The sequence below is a fragment of the Melopsittacus undulatus genome, chromosome 2 (genome assembly GCF_012275295.1).
Source record: "Melopsittacus undulatus isolate bMelUnd1 chromosome 2, bMelUnd1.mat.Z, whole genome shotgun sequence".
Classification (NCBI taxonomy): Eukaryota; Metazoa; Chordata; class Aves; order Psittaciformes; family Psittaculidae; genus Melopsittacus; species Melopsittacus undulatus.
Window position 1 is genome coordinate 66,094,227 of NC_047528.1, and position 23,953 is coordinate 66,118,179.

Genomic DNA, 23,953 nt, shown 5'->3' on the forward strand with positions numbered 1-23,953 from the left:
AGGGAAGAAAATACTTCTTACAAAGAACACCATTACCTTAATGTCTACTTGACCTTCCAAATGCGCCAGTGCATTCCATGACCAAAAAAAAATAAATAAATAATTGAGAAGTTTCCCTGGCACTTTGAGAGGGAGGAGAAAGATCATTAAAAATATTAAAAATGCAGCATGAGAAATATCATCAAAACCACCACTGTATAAACAGGGGAATAGCAGCATTCTGATCCAACGAAAGAGTTCTAGCCTCTCCCATTCTTATATGCAGATTTAAAACTTGTGTTTCTCCATGTACTCATAAAAATGCAAGGTTTATTTGATCTTGTCTTTCATACTTCAGCTTTCAGGACAGAGGCTTTAATACAGCTTAGACCAGTACATGATATCACAAACATCTATTTCTGAATGACAAGATTCCATGCTTTGATCATGCTTGTCTTTCAGTCATTCTTGACCTTCAGATTTACAGTGTGAAATATTGTCATTTGTAAGCAGGTAATTATATCATGTGAAAGGCTTTCTTTGTTAATACTGAATTTTTACACTTGAGCTATGGCCACCTGTCTCTCCAAAATTCTCCTTATTTACTCCTCTTTCAGTCTCTCCTATGCATACAGAATGGTCATTATTTCATAAACACATTATCATTTTATCCTTCCATCTTACTCTCCTCCACTGCAGTCTATACACAGATCACAAGTTTTTTACCATAATCTTCTGACCTATGTAATGACACCCACAAAAATTACATGGATTATTTCTCAGAGCTGTTCTAAGTGTGTCTATTTCTATAATGTGTTGTATGTACCTCTGTGTGTGCATGTACAAAAAGGGGTATGTGTATTTAAGAGCCTAAATCAGCTGGAGTTGTTATTCAGATCGAATATATCATGAAAAGCTGACCAATTCCTTAAGAAGGGAGAACTTGTTTTCAATTTGGAGAAATTGTTAACTCTCAGAGAGCCATGCACACCTTTCTAGCTTGCGTATCTAGTCTGAATAAAGTTATTTTAATGTATAAACACTGATATATTAACAACACATTTTAACATATTAAACAACACTTCAATGACATCCACGGATGCCAAGAGACAAAGCTAAGCTTTGATTTGTCTCTAACAGTTAATTTCTGAAGGACTCAGGATATTTTGCTTCCAATATTTAACTACCAATTACTTCTCAAACTGTGCCATGCCTACAATAATGCTGTTTGCACAAACACTTTCATTTTGACTTGTAGCTGCAGACTCATTGCCTCAAGTTCTGTGAAATTCTATCAGAGACAGAAGTCTGCCTGAAAGCTAATTTTTTCTTTTCTATTTATTTTTCTTTTAAATCAGTTATGGAAGCAAACAGCTCACCAGTATAAGAACACAACAGTATTAGGATTTCTTCCCACCTCTTTCTAGTGGGCTGTTCCACAGACTTTTGACATGGCCTGAGATAAATTATTTAAGTAAATAAAAAAGGTGATACTCAAAGCAAGGATACAGACGTCAAAAGGTAGAAGGGAATTTACTGAGCCTTCCACAAGAGCTACCCTTACTGAGCTCCATCCATGAAAGCACTTACAGAGAAGGCAGTTCTGAGTAAGCCAGTGTGCGATTTTACAGAACAGTAAGTTACTCCATACAACATTCCCACTGGTACTTGATGGATTATTGTCAATGTCCAGTGTCACATTTCCTATATTATTGAGGATAAAAAAAAAAAAAGTAGCATACCTTCCCTGCTCTCCAGAGGTGAAAACTTGATCTCTTTCTACATTCCCTTGCTCATTTAGGATGCAGAAAACTCAAGTTCTTAGCCTGAGACATTAAAACTGGGTCATTAAGCAAGGTAACATAAAACCTATCTCTATTCTTAGCTCACACTACACAGCAAAGACTGCAGCTCCCTTTAAGATCCTATACAATGATCTAGTGAAGGTTAACTGGTCCCTTATAAATTTGATTACCAGTTTACTGTAGGTTAGCACACAGATAACTTCTAGTGTTACCGAGGCTGCAATGACTGACTTTCATATATGTTTGCAAAGACTCACAGTGCTGTTGCACATTCAAGCATGAAAATGCACCAGTGTGGTTGCAGTTGTAAACATTTCACAGGCATATCCTTATGGCCTAAAGATAACTTCTCACACACGGGGCCTTGGATAACCTCCTCAAACAAAGACACACTACTGCAGTGAGGAAAAGAGGCACCTAAAATAGACATCATCTTCCTTCCCAAAGTCCAACAATTTCATAAGCATAATTTTTCCATTTAAAAATACATTAATATTCACTGACTTACTTCTGTAGTACTTAGGGGAGGGAAAAAGAAGCCGTTATACTTTTAAATTGTTATTTAACTAGCAAAAAGCCAGGTGATAAATACTCTGCATCTGTAATTTAAATGCTGCCAAAACTGTGGAGTATCAAAAGAAACATGCACCACAGATCCTCTACCTTTCAAAATACTTAGGCAAAGGTGGGCTGCATTTTGGGTTGTAAAGTAATTTCCGAATGTCTAAAACCTATACGAAATGAGATTGGAGTGCACTGGTTCAAAAGTTCCTATGCAATAGCATCTAGTTTTCATTTCTCAAATTAAATACAGACAAATACTACAAAAAGGAAACTACCTTAAGAAACTTTTGTGACAGAAAAAAAGGGGAGGAGATTTAAACATTTAAGGAATTCTAGCAAAAATATGAAGCATAATTCTTTAGAGTTCATCTACAAAACAAAGATTTTTTTCCATCCAAGTTTCAAAACTTGCCTGAAATAAAAAAATGCATAATTTTAGCTTTTAAGTTTACCTAAATTTGAAACCTTCATACATATTTCTTATTTTTTTAGAAATACCTATATAAAATTAGGTATTTCTGATTGGTTTCTGCTTGGGATGACTTTTATTTCTACAAAGAAGTTTGCCATCACTCTAAGATGAGAAAATAAATAAAATAAAATAAAACCACCCCCCCCCAAAAAACCCCAAACAAATAAACAACAAAAAACAAACAAAAAAACCAAACAAAAACCACAAACCAAAACCAAACCAAAACCCGAACAAAAACATTAATGTATCTGGAAACCAGAGGAAATTTAGGTTTGTCTTTTGGGTAGGAAAACTCCAGGGAACAGGGTTTTCAGTACTAATAGCACACCAACTTTCAGTATACTCCTTAACACAGAGGTGCATAAAGAGACTTACATGCCTGCAACAATTATATACTTCGGATATAAGATGACCAGCAAACCGAAAGCTGTTAAAAAAGCGTGGGTTATGGATAAACATCTGTCAAATACTGATTTCTAAGAGCTCCAGTTTCAAACCTTGCATGTTGGTTTCCTGCTTCTGTTAAGAACAGCAATGTTAAAGACAAACTTCCCGTAAAAGCACTGCCCATAGAGACCCTTTTAAAGTTGCCTCCACACTGAATGGCCAAACACTCCACCCAGAGCTGGAGCCAAGTCCTCTGTTCTGGCACTGTTGTAACATCCTTTGCGTGCCTTAGCTACTGGCACCTCAGCGAATGTACATCTGCAAATGCACACAGTGCACCGAGCTCACATTTTCCAAACCTCATTCTTCCCAGTGTGGTAAGCCCCAACAGCTCGGGTGCAGATCATGAACCCCTAGGACCATCGTGGCATCACCCAAGGGACCTCCCTTCCTACCACGCATCTTAGATCCACTGTGCCTACGGGAACAACATGTGCTGATGAAGACATGGCACTTACTCAAGAAGAGTGAACCTGAGAACAGAAGAGCTGTTCTGGTTTTATGGAGTAATGAAGACAGAAAGGGTCTAGAACATAGCACTTATCTCTCAATCCTGTCTCACAGACAAATTACCTTGCTACAGTCCTATCAGAAAAGCACCTTTCATTACTGCCCTTTCCTCTTCAGGTTATTAGTTTCAGGACTCCTCAGAAATAATGTCCTCCCACAGCCCAGATGGTTTCATACTGTGGTTCCTATCTGTCCTTAAGAAGGATCGTAGTGCCCTGTCACCTATGCGATCTTCCAACATTCAATTAACCATAAAATTGAGAGATGAATTATGCATCAGTTACATCCTGGCTTTTCAACCCAAGGCATTTCAGGAAAAATCCCCAGTTCATGCTCCTCGTCTTCTCCAACAATATTCTCCAACAATTCTCCCCACAATATTACAGGCCTGAAGCCATTAAGTAACTGATTACAGGGAAACAATTATTAGGCAATTATTATAATTGGTAATGACTGCAGGCATACTCGCATGTGTTTTAAGTATTACACTCACTTTTACAGAACTAGTACCTTTTGAAAAGGGAGAAATATACCCTTCATAGAAAAGCCCATAAATTTATTTAACTACAAAGAAATTTGAGTTACTGCCAGGATAAACATATTACTAAGCTGGACTGATTATAAGCTTACAACATCTTACTCTCTTTGAACAAATTTGTTAGTATTTTAAAGAAAAGTACACGATTGTTATCAAGAAACTCCCGAAGAATAATTACATCTAACCATATAAGATGTTTCAAAATTTTCCAAATTTTGTTTTAAATTATCTAGTACAGAATCCTAAACTCTAATACTCTGTACTGGCTGTTAGGTCACAATAAAACCAATTTTGTCTGTACTGGAAAGTAATGAAATGACAGTAACTTCACACAGTTGTAGGAATCCTTCAGCCTTTTATATTCAGGACAAAACTAACAGTGAATACTTTAATCAGACATTAAGCTTAAGACATACTTTTTAGGATGCTTTCCCTTGATTAAAGAAGTCCTGGCACTCAATCAAGTATGATTAAACTTCATGTACTCTGCTGAAAAAGCTTAACTTTGTCAAGTATGACATTTACATCCTGTGTTCTGATCAGCAGCCCAACCAAAGAAAGGAGATTAGTATCAGCACTGCAGTGAGATATCAAAAGATACACACAGTAACTTGAAGACATTGATTCCAGTTGTCTACTTCTGGACCACTGGAGTGTTCCAATACAAAAAGCATGATATGGGAGACAAAATATTTCAGACAAAACCACTGATTTATATCCAACCTTTACACCGTAAGACTTACAAAGAGACATAAGTGCTTATCAGTCTTACACAACTAGCAGAAACATCACCATGTACAAGCAAATGACAGTCACACAACTCTGTTAGTAGAGACTCTAAAACATGTTCAAGTTAGGCTTCCATGGTAGCATTCCTTCATTATGCCTTCATTCTGCACAACACTGCCCTAGAAGGCTGACCATGATCATGCAGAAACTAAGTGCAAATAATATGGATCATAAGACTGAAACACCCAAGTTTCTAGTTCAACAACAGCCTACCATTTATGGATTTGACAGCTCCAGAGAGAGTGATCTCTTTAAGCTTTCTTTTTGTCTATTTTTAACTGGTAAATTTACAGTATCCTTCAGGCTCCATGGGAACCAATGACTACAATACATTTGCTCCACTTATGTCTTCTACTGCAAAACCTGGAATTCCCTTTCTTTCATTCTAAAACTCAGTTAAACTGCACTTTCATGAAACTGCACTTTTGCTCTGGGAAGTAAAGATAAACCAGACACTTAACTGTAACTTAAGTAGCTGCTAAATTTAAGAAAGTAATAATTCTTGAGTAGGTCAATGCAGTCTTATTAACTGATGAAGCTTCCTCAGGGGAATCACTGTCTGGGTATAAATGATGCATTGCAAGAGGCTCCAAGAAGAAATCTTTTCATTCATCCTAGACATATCACAGTACAGAATAGTAGAATAGTTAGGGTAAGAAGGGACCTTAAGATCATCTAGTTCCAACCCCCCTGCCATGTACAACACAGTGCAAGGCTGCAGATGTACATAAAGATACTTCTTACACCTTTTTCTCCGAAGAATGGGAACAAGCAGCAAATACCACATAAATCACATTATGTGTCAAAGTTTGATACAGAGGGCACGAGCAGCATGGCCCACGGTTATGTCATGCAAACCCACCTGTGCTTTCAGCTATGACTAACTAGAAACTAATTTAAGTCATTCTATGTCTAGAAAGCACTATGGTGTCACCTTCAAGTATGCAGTATGCAACACTAATACAGTTACTGTACATATTTGCAGTGGCTACAATTTGTTTTTTTCTGGCACATTTTGAGGCTGCTGCAGAATTTTCATTTTTCCATTCTTTCAAAGGAAACAAACCAACTATCAGGTCTTTAAATGTGTGTGGGGTGTGTGTGTGATGTCAAATATTTGATACAAAAAGGGGGGAGGAAGTTTCAAATTTGAAAGCATCCAATCCTCAAAACCAGATATTAAAGATGAATGCACAGAAAGACACCATATCAAAATACCCAAACCTTTGCTTTGATATGTGACAAGATAGATTATAATTACATGAACCGATAAGAAGCCAAGTTATTGTTACGCTGAACAACTAAAATTTATGTAATTTAGCGTTAAAGGCATTTTAAGAAAGTTATACTAAACTGAAGCTGAAAATTAATGTAGACCTGTGACAGGATCTTAAAAAATTCAGACTTGAATGAATGCTAAGAAAAAAAGACTCTTAATGCTGAGTTAGCACTAAGATGTTCACCATGTATAGAAACAGAATTTTAATAGCTTTGGATAAGCAAGACTTCTCCATGAAAGAATTTGCTGCTTAAGAATATGAAAGAGGCAGCTGGTTATTTTTTTCATTTTAATCTGCACATGTGAAACATATATGACTATGTTCTTGGTTTAAAGCTTTGCAATGCAAAACAAACAAATGGCAATTATGTCAGTCTACCAGAGCAAAACCAACTTAACCATTCAGTGTGCAAATAACAAAGCACTTGCTTAAGTGCCTGTATTTATTAATGAACAAAGGTCATGTAAATAACATTGTAACTATTTTAGCTACACAGTAGGCTTGCAGGTCACACTGTATTACCCAGCCTGCCATTCCACCTGATGTGGCAAGAGCAGCCATGCAGCGGGATCGCAGAAATTCTCTAAGTAATGTACACATCATATTGTGTTACGGTTAAAAAAAATATAGTTCTGAAACTGTACCATGCATTAATATTGTGTAACTGCTACTCAAATATGTGAATCCCTACAGCTTACTGGCTTACATCTATTTTAGACAGACACCTGAAACCTCGGGGCAATTCTGATCATCATTCTGCACCAAAAAAAAATCAGTTTTCCCACAGAAAAGCTTGCTACTGTAGATGTTTTTTTCAGGTTCAGTTTTAAGGACAATAACGCATACAAAAAAGAATTGTCAAACTGCTAGAATAAGTTACACTGCCTTTTCCTTCTCATTTTTCATAGGTCCTTACAGAGTTTATTTCATGCCAGTCAAGATGCTTTTTTCCAACACATATTCCCTTACTATGTGTAAAAAGCAGTAGTCCAACTGACAATATGCAGAGTAGACTATTAGCCAGGCTACAGACTGATCTCCCCTGTTTGACTAGGCTAGGGAAACAAAAGAACACAAACTCAACTTGCTGCAGGAACAATAAAACACAATGGAAGAGGGGCTGCTACTGAAGCAGAAGAGACTATGGCAGGTTTTTTGCTCTGCAACCTCTGCCTCTAACACATGCTCACATAGCAAAAGCCAGTCACTTCTAAGGTCTGGATCCCTGCAACCTGTACTCCTAAAAAAGCAGCTAGACAGCACTTCCGTAACAGATGTGCATGAGAGAAGGAAAAGAGGTCCCAGGAGAAATCCCTGCACAAGAAAAGACTTCATTGCAGAGACTTGTTAAAAAATACATGGGAAAAGCACTGCTTGTTTCCTTCTCATCACTTTTAAGGTTAGGTATGCAGTCTGATGTGGGCACTTCAGCTTTGCTCATCCCCAAGTTAGGCAGCTACGGCACACAAGTCCTTGAGCAATTCACACTATATCCCTAAGCCTGCAAAACATCCTGAAACTGGCGTTCAGCCAGTGTGTAGAATGCTAGACCACTTAGGGGGAGGGTGTGGAGGAGACGGTCTAGGATCAGAGAAGTTTGTAGGCAGAGAAGAGAAACGAGCACAGATCTTTCAAAGCTTCAGACAGTACCCTAACTACTCAGCTATGCTCTATTATTTTGGGACTTGTGCTCTAAGCCAGAAAAAGCAGTGTGTGGTTTCTCAGAGTTCTATGACAGGACAGTTTGAATAGCTAGAAAAGAATTTGTGTTTGATAACTCAAAGAATAAAGCCTCAAATAACTTTTGTTTTTATTAATGTTTCTCTCATACACGAAACCCTTTAAAATTTGAAATTAAGATTTCAGCCTATCACAATCATGCTTCTAGTTACTCTTGACTTCTAGGCTAATGAAGGCAGACCAAAACAAGGTTCAAAACTGTGAACAAGACGCTACATTAATACTCTTTAGTATTTTAAACTTAGTGAAGAAAGCTAGCATTCTGTTTCTAGAATTAAATAGTATGTGCACAACAAATTCAGAACTTTTTAAGTCTTTTTAGTTAGCAATCCATCTGCCACAAAAGATATTAGCAGGTATCGTGCCTTAGTACTGAAGTGTCTTCAAACCCATGCAAGATGTTAGTGAACAGCAGGTAGAAATTACATCCCTATTGTCAAGTCCGAAGACAGGCCTGAAGATTTCTGACACTGTATTATGCTACCATCTACTGGTTCACATTAAGTTAAATGCCTGCACTTTCAACCTGTTCACTCTCAGAAAAAAAAAATAAAAAAACAGACAAACAAAAACCAACCAACAAAAAAAAAGTAAAAAAAAAACCAACCCAAAAAAACCCCCAAACCAACAAAAAAGCTTAAAGCTATTTATTTTTCCACAGCAAAATGTTAACTTGAAATTTTCTACAGTAATTCCACAGCTCTCCTCAGCTTTGGTCATCTTTTTTTTTTTTATTTTTTAGCAGGTGCATGAGTAATTGTTACATATGTCCAAAACATTTTTGAAACAAGATATACCAAACTCATCCACTCATTTACTTACATTCGGCTAGTTTCAATGTTTTCAGAGTGAGGTTCTCCTGGTGATCTGCAAATACAGATAAAATAACAAATAATGCTTAAAGTTTCGTAAGTCATTACAATATGAAATTAGGAAAGGTGGAAAGTGATGATACTGTATTATTGCCAGTAAAAACATCAACTTCTATGCACTTCCACATTCAGTTTGTTTGACCAAACCCTAGAAGACTATAATGTAAACCCTGACAATATAATTAAGACAAATGTCTTTAAGGAGGACAGCACTTTTTCCTTACAGATTACACAACAGCAGACACTAGAGAAGAGTTCTGCTGGCAGTACTTATTCAGATTACATACTGCACCACTACTGGGCTAAACCTTCACAATCAATTTTGTAACTAAAACATATACTCAAAGTTTATCATTGATCAACTGTTACAAACAAATCCTCTGCACAGCTGGACTCTAAGAAGCAGCAGCTCCAAAATACGTCTCAACAAAAACTCAAAATAAATTTCATAGGTCTCTCAAACTGAATGTATGGAAATAATCTTGCAGGCAGCTGTTTCTTCCCTCCAACCAACAGACAGTAATATTCAGGATTAGGTGTTTTTGCCTGGCATTTTTGAACACACAAGCAGCACCTGTGTTCAGCTTACCAATGCCCTTGACTTAATTTACAGACTCATTTATGGGGTATAGTTCCATATTAACTTCATAAATTACAGCTCCTCCTTATTCCCATCCTCTTCTTTATGCCAGCACCAATTCAAGAAGTTAACATTTAATAAATTTTTTTTATACTGATTATTTTTTTCTTCCTTCAGGACTTCCACCTATATAGTGAGTTTGTAGCCAATGAGCCAGGAGACAAGGCAGCAGTATTGACTTCAATCACCTTAGCTGCCTTGAAAATCATACCTTAAGAACATTAGTCAACCTTCACTTGGGTACAGATTTTGGTCCAGTTGACCATAACTGACACAAAAGACATATTGCCTGAGAAGTGGAAATAGAGCACAGTCATTGCAGTAAAACTCTGTGGCTTACGTGAACAAAAATGTCTTTCATGACAGCTTTCTTAAAACAGAAGTGAGCTAAAATCCTCAAATAGAACTCACTTTGTAGGTTTCAACAGTTTGCTATGGGGCTTCAGTTAGCACAGCTAAGCAGGCTTTGCGATAGGTTCACTGAGAAAACCTTTGTTTAGAGGAATGGAATTTCTGAATTTCTCTATTTACTATATGACTATATATACAAAACATTATTGGAAATCTCCACCTGTAGCCTGAAGCATTCCTTTTTTCCATGTTTGTCCATTGTGCTACCTTACTGGGTGGTCCCTCCTAGTAAAGCCTAGACTGTTCTCTCAATTCTCTACTAAAATCTTAGCTCCTTTACCAACATACCAGAGCAACTTTCTGGATATTACCAAACTGTACTACATTAACAGATCCAGTGCCTAGAAAGCATTTCTGGCAGACAACTTAAAAATTCCTAGGCAAGCTGGATATCATGCAGTTGACAGTTGAAGAACACAGGAAGTTATTTGTTTATATTCCACTGTTACAAAATTCAACTAACACTAGCAACAGAATTCTGAACTTACCATCCAACTGATCTTACACTGATGCTTAAAATGCAAGTACCCTCTAGCTGTAAAATAATAAAAACTGCCCAGTTTTGAAATTTGGTCTTTATTTATTCCCTCCATGTGATGTTTCCCCTCACTGACTGAAGTTCAGGACTGACAAGATAGTTGCTGACAAAAATGCTCAACAGCAAAACAAATAAAAATTTAATTTCCCTTCAACTCCAGTGACCAAACCAGGTCACTAAATACTTAGAGAGAAAAAAAAAACCCTTCAGTTTTGTGTTTTCTGTTTGTTTTTTTTTTTCTAATTATTCATCTAAGCATCCAAGTGCTACAAGCCATATGACCTGAAAAACAGTGGAAAGAAGAGTGTTTATTATATTCTTACTCGCTAGCTCCTCTATTCACATGCAGGACTTCAGAAACTGACAGCAAAGAGACTGGAAGTTTGAGGCAGTTGTGATCTTTTAGTCATAAGACACAAAGAAGCTTTGGGTAAGAGTAATGCTTTAAGTTGCTAAGAAAGTACAGGTGAAATAGCATTAAATCACAAACATCAAGAGTATGCTTTGAGCCTTCAAAATATGCAGCAGTATGAAAAATTAAGAGGAAAAAAAGCAGACTGGCACCTAAATGTATCATGTAAAAAAGGCAGCCTGGTAATTTGCAGTACAGACGTAATCACAGCTATCTGTATACCCAAAATCTTTTCCTATCCTTAACATTTGTGTGAGCTTTATCTGAGCTTTGATCAGACAGCACAGTCAGTACATGCTATTATGCTAAAAAAAAAAAAATTCTTCTGTAAGACAAATAATATAAGACACAGTTTCAGTAAAGTTCAGAAAAAATAAACCTAGCTGAGTCAAAAAAAGGGTTTGGTCCTTTAAGGTAAATGGTTCTACAGAAAACAGGGATCACTCCTTCAGCTAGTTGTTTTCTATAGCATGAACAGACCTAGCATAACTATGATTTGTAGAAGTATTAATGCAGTTTCTAACCTGATTTTAAAAGGTTTCAAATGGTGATGTAAGCACCAAATAAAATGAGCTTTCAGTACTCATTAAAACAATGTGAAACATCAATCTAATCACAGGAAATGTAATATTTGTTGAGAAGCTATTTATTCTACCCAATTGTTTACAAACAAGATACCTTGTTATTCCTCTAAGCAAGCAACAGTATGAAGAAAGAACTACACAGTACAGCAAGATGTCTTTTCATCATGCTTAAAATCTGAAACAAGAGTTCTGTTCAGAGAAAATCACAGAGCAAATGCTCTTATAAATTTCAGCTTTGAATTAGATCTTAGACATGGATCACAAGACACTAACTAATCTGAATACTGCAGTATGAGCTAGCAAATTGAAATGGTGGCTCACTTCCAATAGCACAGGGAGCAACTTCTCCATTCTGCAAGCCACTCCTTGAATAAGAATGCTAAAAAATTCATACAGAATTTCAGTGTGATAGTATAAAACACCAGAGAAAAAAGTGATAATCCTGGTCTTAAGAGGACTATCATAGAGCACCACAGTGCTCCTATTGTAGAAAGCAGGCAGAGACAAGCTAAGCAAGCTTCGAAATCACTCTAAGTGAGAGTGCAAGTCAACTTTGACAGCTGACTTATCTTAAACAAACAATGCACCTTAATACTATTTATAAAACTAACTTCAAGCCTTACAAATGAAATACTTTAAAAATAAATATTAAACTCAAACATACTGATCCTGAGAAACAACACAGTACACTTGATACTTACCTTTTACAAGCTGTGGCCATTCGGTGACATCAGGGTGATCACAATTGATTCACTGATTAAAAACGAGTTGTCACACCAGTCCTGTATCACGATGGGCTAAGCATAAGCTCAACAACTCTAAATAATTAAAAATAATTTAGTTATAAGTCCTTACAAATTATTTTCAGCCAGCCTGCTAAATAAAAATCATAAAATAGAAGAAAAAATACTGATGTTAAGCATTGTTTTAACTGCAAGATTAAGACCTACTGCACAAAAAAAGTTAATTTCTGAATGACATTTTAAGACTTCTGGAGTAACTCATTACAGTACACCCAACTGGTGAACTTGAAAATTTATCGACTTATTTTTAGCCTCTCTGAAAAAACTAAAATCCATCTTTTGGTCAAGTGGAAAGCACCCAACATCAGGACAACAAGCATTCAAAGATCTGGAAGCATACGCATAAATATGAACTGTTATTTCTAACTACAATAAAATTCCATTACTTGTTTCTCTGCCACAGCTCAATTGATACTGGTTCCTAATGAGGCTCCATGTTCCCAGGGGAGGAGCATGTAACTTGCACTTTGCCATGTGCCTCTCCCCAAAATAAAGTAGCCTAAAGCTATGTAAGTTTCAGAGGAGCAACCTTACTATCTGTGGCCAATATTTTAGGTTCCTTGCTCCATTTACGCCTCATCTACTCTTCTCTCCCTTAAATTTTCAAAAGGGTATTTTACCTGTCAACTGTTTCCTGTGATCTGGCTCCACGGTACAAATTGAAGGGTTGGTCCTTTTTTTTGTCACGCAGGTGGCAGCCAATGATCACCCAGCAATACTCGTGCCCAGAGCGCCCTGGGACCACCCCAGCTGATTACTTCCATGGCTGAAAAGGAACCAGTTAGTCTCTTACCTACTGCTATTATCTACTCTAAACTAAAGTTAATTGCAAAATATTTCCAAATATAACCCTCAACGCTCAATTCAACCCATTCTCTCTCCCACCCAAGCTCCTAAGTGCACTGGACAAAGCCTGTAAAGAAAAAAAGGCCTCTGATGCAGTCAGACCACAAAGCATTATTCACTTTCTGTTAATATAAAGTTTTGATTAAAACTGAAATGTTATTACTGTGTTTAGTATGTAAAAAATTATCTTTTTCTAAACACCAGTAGCTATGAAGGCAGACCTCTGTACAGTATCAGAGAAGTTTATTCCTGTGTCTCAGTCCCAGATAAAACTCCCCACATCTGAAGGTCACCATGAAGAAGCCTCACACAAAAGCAAGGTGTACAAAGGCTAGCAAGTTATTCAGGGCACACCCGTAGCTCTCCAAAGTCACAACAATCTGGTGCAAGTATTAAGGGAGCACACCAGACAGCTTTAAATGTTCCAGTAAAGAAAGCTTTTGTGCTTCAGTCCAATGTGTTACAAGAGTCTTTAGTAAAGACTTAGGTTCAATAAGCAATCAAGCATTCTCAATGTTATCTGTTGACTTGTCAGTGATATGAAATCATGTATCAGTAAACAAGGCCCATGATTTTTAAAAATTTGGCAGAAAAAAATGCTGACTTCTGCTATTCTGCTACAAACCCCACAACAGAACAATTCTCTAGTAGCTTCAGAATGATGCTTATTAGCTTTACTGAGTGCATTCCTCGAGATAGGAAAAATGTAATTTAATTTTTTTAACATCAGTTATATTTGTGTCTTCTCATCTAAACACAAGTGCAGTTGACATAAGTAAAAAGGAAACAGGTTACCGAAACCCTCTGAAACAAAGCAGAGGTTCTCTAGTACTTATATTTTACAGGTATAAATTGTCAATGCCAGGAACACAGTGCAACCATTAAGAGTCAGTTGGAAAGGTTCCTCATCTTTCAACATTAAATGACACAGGGTAAAGATTTTCAAATTAATGTTTGCTGACCATCAGCTGGGCAGAAAAACAAAAATCAAGATGCTGATGCAAAACTAAGAAGCCTTAAAACAGTTCTTATGGCACTGTGATTATTTAAGATCTGACAGTGTCTACTGTCAGGCTAGCCTTTGCTTTAAATAAACAGATGCCTATTCCAAGGCAGTGCTTCTTTCTAAAGTTAAATCTAAATTCTTGCTGCTTTCTGAACTGATATGAAATCGCTCTGTAAAAATGCATGCAGAAATTAACACTGCTTCTAGATCCTTGCCTAGGTAACTTTCAGCATGCTGGTCAAAGAGGACAGTGGTGTAATCTCTAATTTCCTCATGCGTTAGGAAACCTGCATTCTGTCCATCTGCTGGCAGTATTGGCTCACGTTCCAAATCAATCACTCCCTACCTGGATTTGCATTCTGTACCACCCAGACCATGGGCAAAAAGCTAGTTACAGTCGTCTTCCATTCAACTGGAAGCATGTTATAACAACAGGCTGACAGCAACCTTAAAACAAGGTTTTCCTGAGGTTTCATATTATAGAAGCCACGAACATGATTGTTAACAGTGAATGAACACATGAAATATTGGTGCTGGATTCAAAAACCATCAGATTTTGGAACATTAACGAATGTGTACTGAGGTGGTACTCCCACTAATCATGGCTATGACAAGTTTGTGCCCAGGCCTGACACAGCTCCAACTCTGTTAGTCACATTTAGCATACCACTGAACATAGTATAAACAGCAGCTCTGTGAACAGAGGCAGCATCGAAGCCAGTATAAATCTCATCAAGGTGAAGTTAACTCATCTAAGTTTGGTAGTGAAATTAGTGTCTACAGATTGAATCAGCTTTGAAACAGGCAATTACAGCATTTCTAATCTGTAACAAGATACCTTAAAACTAGATACACTGTAAGGGGTTTATGAATCTCATGCTACTTTTCAAGAATCCAGATGCTAGAAACCTTAACGAATCATTTTCCCTCCTATCTCCTTCTTGTCCTACCTTCCCCACCTATCCTTGCTACCACTTCTTGAAACAGAATATGATAGGCAAGGATTCCCTAGCATAGACAAAAGAATTTTTCTAAAACCTTACTCATTCATGCATCAGCATAGTGTCTCCGGGCAAGGAGACCAGCATGTTGAAACATAGGGTGGGTGGTAAAGGAGACTGCCATCAGAAGATCCCTTATGCTGATTCTAGTTTGAACACAGGACATTTTGACTGTTGATCCAAACAAGGAAAAAAAAAAAAACAACACCAAAAACAAACAAACAAAAAACCCACAATAAGTAACAGAGTTAAAGGACACTATTTGATCAGGAAATGGAAACCACACTGACAAGAATACTAGCATCTTGGAAACTGACAGTATGAAGAATAGGAAACTGACCTAGACCAAGTACTTTTCTGTCACAGGAATTCCATTAAAAAATACATTCTGGATGTAACTTACCTTTTCTAAGGTAGGAACAGCAGCCCCAGAGCAGATATTTATTTTTATTACTCAAACAACTTTTTACAATTATGATTAGCATGTCTTACAGTTTAGGCTTTCACTAACACACTGAGCAGCTGAATGTATCTAAATTTGTGCCTGTGGAGTATGTCCAAGAAACCTGAGATTGCTGCTTGGCTCTTTGGGACTGGGCAGGCTCCAGTAGAGACACATCTGTATCTGCTTAGTGACTATTTACAAGAGGTAGATTCAATCAGGATTGCAACAACCCCTATTATAATTAGCAAGGCAATACACAAGATCCATGCCCTCAAACCATATATTTGAAGAACCTTATGTGGCTCCCTGGAATAGCCCTCATCAAGACACAACAGGATAAATAATGTTTATGCAGGAGTCTGAGACAACTCAGATCCATTTCTCCAAGGGGACAAGGGTGCAGATTTTCAGAAAAGAATACTTCTATGAACTCAAAAAGAGAGGCAAAAACCAGTAAATGAGTGAAAGAGCAAGAAGTCAGAAACAAGTTCAGATGCATTAAAAGGGGCTAAAAGCAACTTTTTTGCATAGCCTGATGAGATCTTCACTTTGCATGTTTCATTCAATCTCAAAAGTCTAGGATCACAAACAGGAGCCAAGAAGAGGTCTCCAACTTCAACATACAGAACTTAAAGCCACACCATGGAGAACATAAGCACCTACTTATCAGCAATCAAAAATAAAGCCAAAAAACTTCAGGTACAAATCACTTAACTTCCAGTTATCACTTAACATGGATTTTCTATACCCATTACTTTCTCTGTGTTATTTGATGTTCATTTTCTGTGAAAGCACAGCATCTGGCAGCTGACACCTAGTTTCTGAGGTCTAGGAAGATCCCGGAAAGAAGGAACATTTTTCTCATTTAAACTATGACTTTTTAGTGACCTCACTGAAGGATGGGTGCCCTGGAGGTGGCATTTTTAAGAATTTAAGTTTCTTTTACAAAGGAATTTTAAGTACCCACCCAAGTAACCACTGATCCAATTTTTCTTCTTTTTAAGATTCTCTTTTTAACAGGTGATCTCATGAAAACAGGGGTGATTCACCTGTACAAAGAACTACCATGACCTTCCCGACCTTACAGTGCCAGAATTTGAGTTGCTTAATTAAAAATAATCATCCATCTCATGAAGGTAACACTAAAGACAGCTTTCGTATGTTTTCTGAGAATCACTCTGAATCCTCCAAGAATGAATTTGATACACTTCTGGATTTTGAGCACCATGATGAAATGAACAGTTATCATCTATGCAGTAAAATGTACCCTCAGAACTTCCCCTGCTAAGTTAACTATTTCAAAAAAGGAACTGACAATAGAAAACCTGGTCTTTTATAACTTGAGATTGTTTTAAGTATCCTGGAGGATATTGTAGAATATTCACCAAATCCCTAAATTCCATCTTAACTGCCACCTGCAGGGGAGGGGGGGGGAAGTAATAATCATGTTTGAGACTTAATTGATGTTTTCAACCTTATCAAGAAATTATTTTCATTGCCTGCATGCTGCTTCCAGCAGAGAAAATATGAATGGACATAAGATTCCAGAAGTTTTCTTCATGCAACTAATAGGAGGTTGAATGATCCTAAAGTAAAATAAAACATCCACTAAGAAAACCTGATAACATAAATCCTAATGGAGCTGCAGAAAACCAGTAGTAATACACCTATACTTTTTTTTTTTGCCCACTGCCTGGTAAGCCAAACCATTCGTCTACCAAATACAAAGTCATACAGTCAGAAGACCAAAAGAATTGGGTTCTATCCTGGAAAATACCAACCTAAACTGATTAAAACAGTCATAACTGATGTGCAAACACAAACATGCTCCCAGTATTACAGCTACAACAACTGATATGAAGGGCTCTTGGAAAAGTGCCTGTTCATCTAAAGTACTTTAGACATGTTCAAAACCTGTGCCCAGTTCTCCAACTATTCAATATTCTTCAGCAGTGTTCTAGAAGCAGCAGAAAAGAGTCACAAAGACAGCATGAATATAGGAAAAAGTGCCTTGTGATTTGATAATGGAAAAAGTCCAAAGTTAATCATGCTAATCAATATGGATACTGGAAGTAACTAACTCCTCTTACTGCACATCAAGTATACATAAAAAAAGAGCTTCAAATTAAAAGAAATCATATAAAACCGCCATATGACTAGAAACTGAAGGCTGACAAATTCAAATTAGAGTAGGAAGAGAAACATGCAGGACAGCAAGGATAATTAACACTCGAATAACTTATTTGGGATAGGGATCTGAATTTGCTACTATCTTCAAATTAAAGCTAGCACCGTTCTGGAATTTACACTTCAGTAAAAACACAAGTTACTGAGTTTAATAAATGTAGAATTTGGTGCATCCCGATATACACACATCAACTATAGAGTTACATAAAAGCTTAATCTTGTAATATTTGCATACTTACTTTGCCCGTATGTCGATAGTCCAAAAATCATACAGTAACAAAAAAGTCTAGTGTTTGCCCCCATTCCCTCCCCTCATGCCCACGAGTTATTTTCTAAAACCACACCTGCAATTCTGGGTATTAAGTTTTCCTTTCAACGTTTGTTTTTAGTTTGATATTTCAATAAGATCAGAGATGTACTTTATTCACCTTTGTAAAAGAGGGAAAGACCTGAAATAGTCTTTAGTTTCTGCATTTTTTCACTAAACTACAGCTGTTTTTTTTTTTTCCCTGCTACACACATTTAGTTTTGCAGCAGAGACATTTGTTTCTAACTTAATTATGCCTGCTATTTCAGGATCCCTCCAAAATGATATACAGTTATGATTAGAAAGACCCTCCTACATCAGGAGGTGAAATCCAATCATCTGTTTAAACTTCTTCTAGTAGCTCTCCTTTTACTGGCTAGGTATCAAATTATTTTCCAAACAGGTAAGTTTTACACCTTCACTTCAGTTTTAATATTTAAACTTCTATTCCATCTGTCCTTTTGTTTATACATTGTTATTTTGCTTTCTTTTGCTACCCATCCTTCATGCAGCCTTCCATGTAAAATACATTTCTGTTCGCCAAGTTCTTCAGTATCATCAGCATGTTTGTTTATATATAGTTTATATTAAGACCAAGCAATCATGCAATTCTGTAGCATAACATACAGCTCTTCTGATGTTCCATTAGCATTCATTAATCAAGTTGTGGGGATTAGAGGGAAATTCTTTATCAATTTATGAAGTGCATACCAGTACACAGGCTATGCTTACACACAGTGGCAAGCAGTTAAACATTCTGAAAATAGCAGCCAGTATCAAAAATGGCAAGAAAGAAATAACTGTTTAGGTTTGAAGAAGAGTCATCATACACACAACTGGTATTGAACTGGAGAGCAAGAAGCAGGTGGGTGGTCCCAGTGGTGCTGTGGGTGCAAAAATTAATATACGCTACCTACCAGATGCCTGCTACAGTAAAGGACCAATTTATACAATGCTCTCAGGAACATCTGGACTGTGATAATGTAATGTTATAGCTTTTTAAGTCATTTACAATCTTTAATTAGCACATACTATATTTAAAGTTATAGCTTAGAATTAATCCTTTCTATAGCTTTCTGTGAAACAGAACTTAAAATGCAGACATCAAACAATCCTTCTGCAAGGTTGAGATTCCAAAACTTTAAATATTTTCCTATGTTAAGTATCTCCAAACAAAAACCTAGACATACACCCATGGTGTATAAAACTCTTATCAGCAGTTCGTGATTTCTTCCCATGTTTTAAGTGATTAAAACCAGTATGGATGTAGCTTAGAAGCAGTTAATTTTATATGTTACATATATTCACATAGAGCTTTTATGTACATTATTAGACCTATTTAGTATGGTAGAAAAAAAACCCAGTAACTGTTTTTCGGAATGCAGCAACGCAAGAAACTTCCAAAATTCTCTAAATACCAAGCTGCAGAACTACAGAACTTGAAACCCTAGGGTGGCGCAGGCATTCCGTACTACCAGGTATCTCCACAGGACTATACCAGAATAAAGTTAGAAAATGAAAATTAAAATAACTACAAGTTAAGATTCCAACCTTGCTGTAATACATGTATATATTTTTTAAGCTGGCTGGACATTCAACAGCCTAGACAAAAAAATGCCATATGCTATGAGCTCATGTTAGCACTGCTAATGAAGGCTACATTTCTGTATTTCATAGAATCATAGAATAGTTTGGGTTGGAAGGGACTTTAAAGTTCATTTAGTTCCAACACTGCTGCCATGAGCAGGGACTCCTTCCACTAGACCAGGTTGCTCAAAGGCCCACCTAACCTGGCCTTGAACACTGCCGGGGATGGGGCAGCCACAGCTTCTCTGGGCAGTGTTGTTTCCTAGCATTCCAATTTGTAAATTTAACTTACACTGATGTTTATTTAAGTTTTCTAGTAGTTATGAACTTACTTTTTAAGCCATTTCTAAAACCTGTAAAAGTCTCACTATAAATGTGCTCAGCAGGAAGGAAAAAAACCCAAACAAACCAAAACCACATCTTCAGTATTTTCCAAGGAAAGAAAAAAAAAATTCAATTAAGTCTGTTTTCTAGAGCACTATGCCTAACTAGCAAACATCACAGCTAAAAAAATATAGGAAAAATGAATGCATTTTTCATCCTGACTTTATTTTCAAATTTTCATGTTTTTAATCAGGGAACAAAAGATAATTCTTTCATATTATAATTATTAGCATACGCACACTATAAGTGAAAACATAAACATACCATATCTTTCCGGAGCTGCAGAAACTTGTTCTTTCAAATTTTAAAATGGGCTTCTACAGTTCTTGTACCTACAATACAAAAAAAACCCATTACATTCCAGTTTTCACACTGTGCTTGGTACAAGTTCAATACAACTTCAAAATTATATATTCAATCAGTCAGAAGGTGCAAGTAAAGGCAACAGAATCACGGAGTATGGGCAGTTGGAAGAGACACATAAAGTTAACAGTCCAGCCCCTGTTCTCAAAGGACTACCTAAAACGAAATCATGACTTCGCAAGCTAAAGCATACCTCCCACAAAAAAACACAATAGAAAATACGTACTATGTTAGAGAAAATACAAAAGCAGAAAGCCCGTATATACAATGTTCGCTAATCTCCACAGTAATGCAATAGTTTTACAATTCTATTCATCTTGCTCATTATAAATATCCATTTCCTTCTTCTGGAAGATTCTGGCAAGGTCTTCTCTCCCCCCTCTTGTGCCCCCCCTTCTTTTTGGTGGTGGTTTTCTTTTTGTTTGTTTGCTTGGTTGGTTGGTTGTTTTTTGGGTTTTGTGGGTTTTTTTTTGGGGGGAGGGTTTGTTTGTGGGGTCTTTGTGGTCATTTATTTTTTGTGTGTGTGCGTGTTTCTTTGGGCTTTTTTGGGTTTTCTTTGTTTGGGGTTTTTGTTGCTTTTATTGTGGTGTGGTTTTGGGGGCTTTTTATTAACTAATGGTAATTATCATTTGAAAAAACCCCACGGAACACTCAAAGAAGTCACAGACAGAACCACATCTTTGCCCGGGCTTCACAAAACTGGTGGAGTTTTATAAACTTCTCTACAATTCATTCATTTTCAGGGAAGCCATAACTAACAACAGACACATGATTAAAACATACTTCAAACATCTTAAACACCCAAAAGCACAACCAGTTTCAGAGAGAAGAAAGTGAGAGAAATAAGCATATAGATAAAGAAATCTAGTAGCAACTTTCAAAAGGAAAAAAAAAAAACAAAAACAAAAAACAAAACCAAAACACCCAACCTACTTATCTGGCACAGAGTATCACATTTTCAGTACCATAAAGATGTATTACTTAATTTCTAGGTTCTAAAACTGTATTTAGAAAATTCAAACCCAATACTGTTGATTTAGGCTGATCTCCAATACAGATCAGAGTTCCCACAAAGGAAACACTAATCTGGTTACCTTAAGAGTACATTCAGGTTTGCCTTAAAAGATGTCAAACCACAGAGAACCCATCCAGTACACCAAAGGCCCAATTCTTTATCAGGGATGTGAAATGGGGTGATCCTGGTCTGAAACATTTGTGCCAGTAAAGCATTCTCTACACTACTAACAGTTTCTCCACAACTTTTTGTATTTAAAGCAGAAAGTTAAAACAGGGCACCCTACCTGTTTCATTAAACAAGACTTCTATTTCAGAAAACAATTAGGATAATTATGCAGATTTATGTACAATTAGGATTAATGAGTTAATGTTATGCAACTACACCAGTAAAACTTTACTACCATTCAGAAGAAAAAGAAAATAATTATTTGAACAATATGAAACAATAACTGATGATTTTCCTGTTTGGAGGTGGCACTTCTACTCCATACCAACAGAAATCTAGAATATTTTATATTCTATTAAATAATTCTTCATTCACAGTGATGCCATTAAGCAAACTCACAAATATTTTGACAAATGTGACCAATATTTTCACACCTTGATCACAAGACTTCCAGCTCAAACACCAATGCATATAATTGTTCACGTACACAGATAAAGCAGTATCATCTATATAAAATTCAACTCAGTCTCCTTTAAGGTGCAAAAGCACCGTCAGTATGCACAGAGTATGAGCAGAGCACAAAATATCGCATGAAAAGGTATCAAAATTACACATCTATCAAGAAGCTTATGATTATTACTCAGCAACAGGAGAAAAAACCACAAAGGTTCCCAACATAACCGAAGCTATGTAGTTCAAGACAGTACAATTTACAGAAGAAACAAGACCACAACAGAGGAGATGGGAGGCATGGGACTTGCTTAGTAACAGGTAGCTAGCAGCAGATGTGCAATTCAAGCAACACAAACCCGAAGCTCCTGGACTTCTAGTCCTCTTTCTTCAATCTCCCTCCACCAGCTGCCACCAGAGCCGAGCAGGAGTTCAGCAGTCTGCTAAAAAATTACACTCAAAGGCTACATGACCAACATCAAATGAAATATGGAATTTGTAATGCTTGTCTAAAAGGAATGGAAATAATTTAATGAAGTCAGATGTTCTTCAACATTCACCTTTAGTATTCATTAATTAGCATTAGGCTACCACAACCGCCTAAAAAAATGCAAATGGCAAATGTGACTAAAACTATGGCTAATACACTTGCTTCCTTCCACTCAACACAAAGAAATCTTGATGTGTCACATGACCAGAGCCAAAAGTGCTTCTTGTTTACAACTGTCATATATTTTCAGTAAGAGAAGACTTCAAGGCACACTGAATATTAACAAAGATGCTAAGCTACTGAATTAACCAAACTATAATGTACAGAACTGCAAAATTTTAAAGAAATTAATTCTAAATTAAAAAAAATACTTTGCAACTTTCATGTCTGGCTTGAAGAAAGACATCATGAAATTACCTCTATCTAAACCCAAAACAATATTTTCCGTTTTTTGGACTGTCACAAGACAGGAGCAAAATAAAAAAAAATCCTTAAGAAAAGGTAGGTATTTTACATAGCATTATGTATTTGAAATTGTATTAGAGAATGTGTAAGTTTAAATAATCATTTTCTTCCATGACTGGCATACTTAGTGTTAGCCAAACAACCACCAAGTATTCACAAACATCCTTATTTCAGTAAGATATTTAGGTCAGGGGAGCCACACAAATGGAGTATTTATCGTCACCTTACCATGTGAAGGGCTCAACCTCTACAACCAAGAAAGACCAGTATTTCACAAAAGTGACACATTCCCTTAGGAGTTCCTATGTCCTTGAACCCTGACAGGACCTGCAAGTTGTGTAGACTGTAAGTATGTATCGCCATGGTCCCAAATAGGTAAGTTTTGCTACAACAGCTGAAACACATCTAGGTGCTGCCACTGAGACCTGTGTATGTTCATATAACATGGACTTCCTAAAAATAAATTGGGGTATACACACATATTAAACCACAGCACTTACTACCACAATTTTGCTCCAGAGATTTCACTATGAAATAAAAAATAATCATTATCTGAATACAGCTATACATATAATAAAGCTGGAAACGTGATACTGAAAACAGAAATCCTGAAGTAGCGACAGACCTCTTCAATATTATCTAGCTCTGTAAGAGCTTGATAGCTTTTAAGAAAATGAAAATTACCATACTGTAAAATCAAAATATTTTAAGCATTAATCAGCTTCTGCACATGACTAACTATCTGCAGAAGAAAGCCTTGTCTGCAACTATGGTAGCATTTTCTGAAGTATTTTGACCTGCAGACCATTTTAGAAGTTCAGCTCCTTTAAGAGCAATTCCACCACCCCCTGACAC

At 36.7% G+C, this 23,953-nt stretch overlaps 1 protein-coding gene across 5 annotated transcripts in view; it reads right to left on the reverse strand.

Moving 5' to 3' along the window:
- UBE3A (ubiquitin protein ligase E3A) overlaps positions 1-23,953 on the reverse strand; it is a 53,911-nt gene that overhangs the window by 23,773 nt on the left and 6,185 nt on the right. For 2 of the 5 annotated variants that reach the window (XM_005151390.3, XM_031050962.2), the window contains 4 exons: positions 20,412-20,479; positions 13,005-13,150; positions 12,283-12,399; positions 8,947-8,991 (listed from right to left, as the gene is read on the reverse strand). In XM_005151390.3, coding sequence (XP_005151447.2) covers positions 8,947-8,991; positions 12,283-12,302 — 65 coding nt within the window. In that variant the 5' untranslated portion in view covers positions 12,303-12,399; positions 13,005-13,150; positions 20,412-20,479. Of the gene's footprint in view, positions 1-8,946; positions 8,992-12,282; positions 12,400-13,004; positions 13,151-20,411; positions 20,480-22,502; positions 22,520-23,953 lie in introns of those variants that run through there. The other 3 variants (XM_013129602.3, XM_031050963.2, XM_031050964.2) reach the window with 2 other exon arrangements.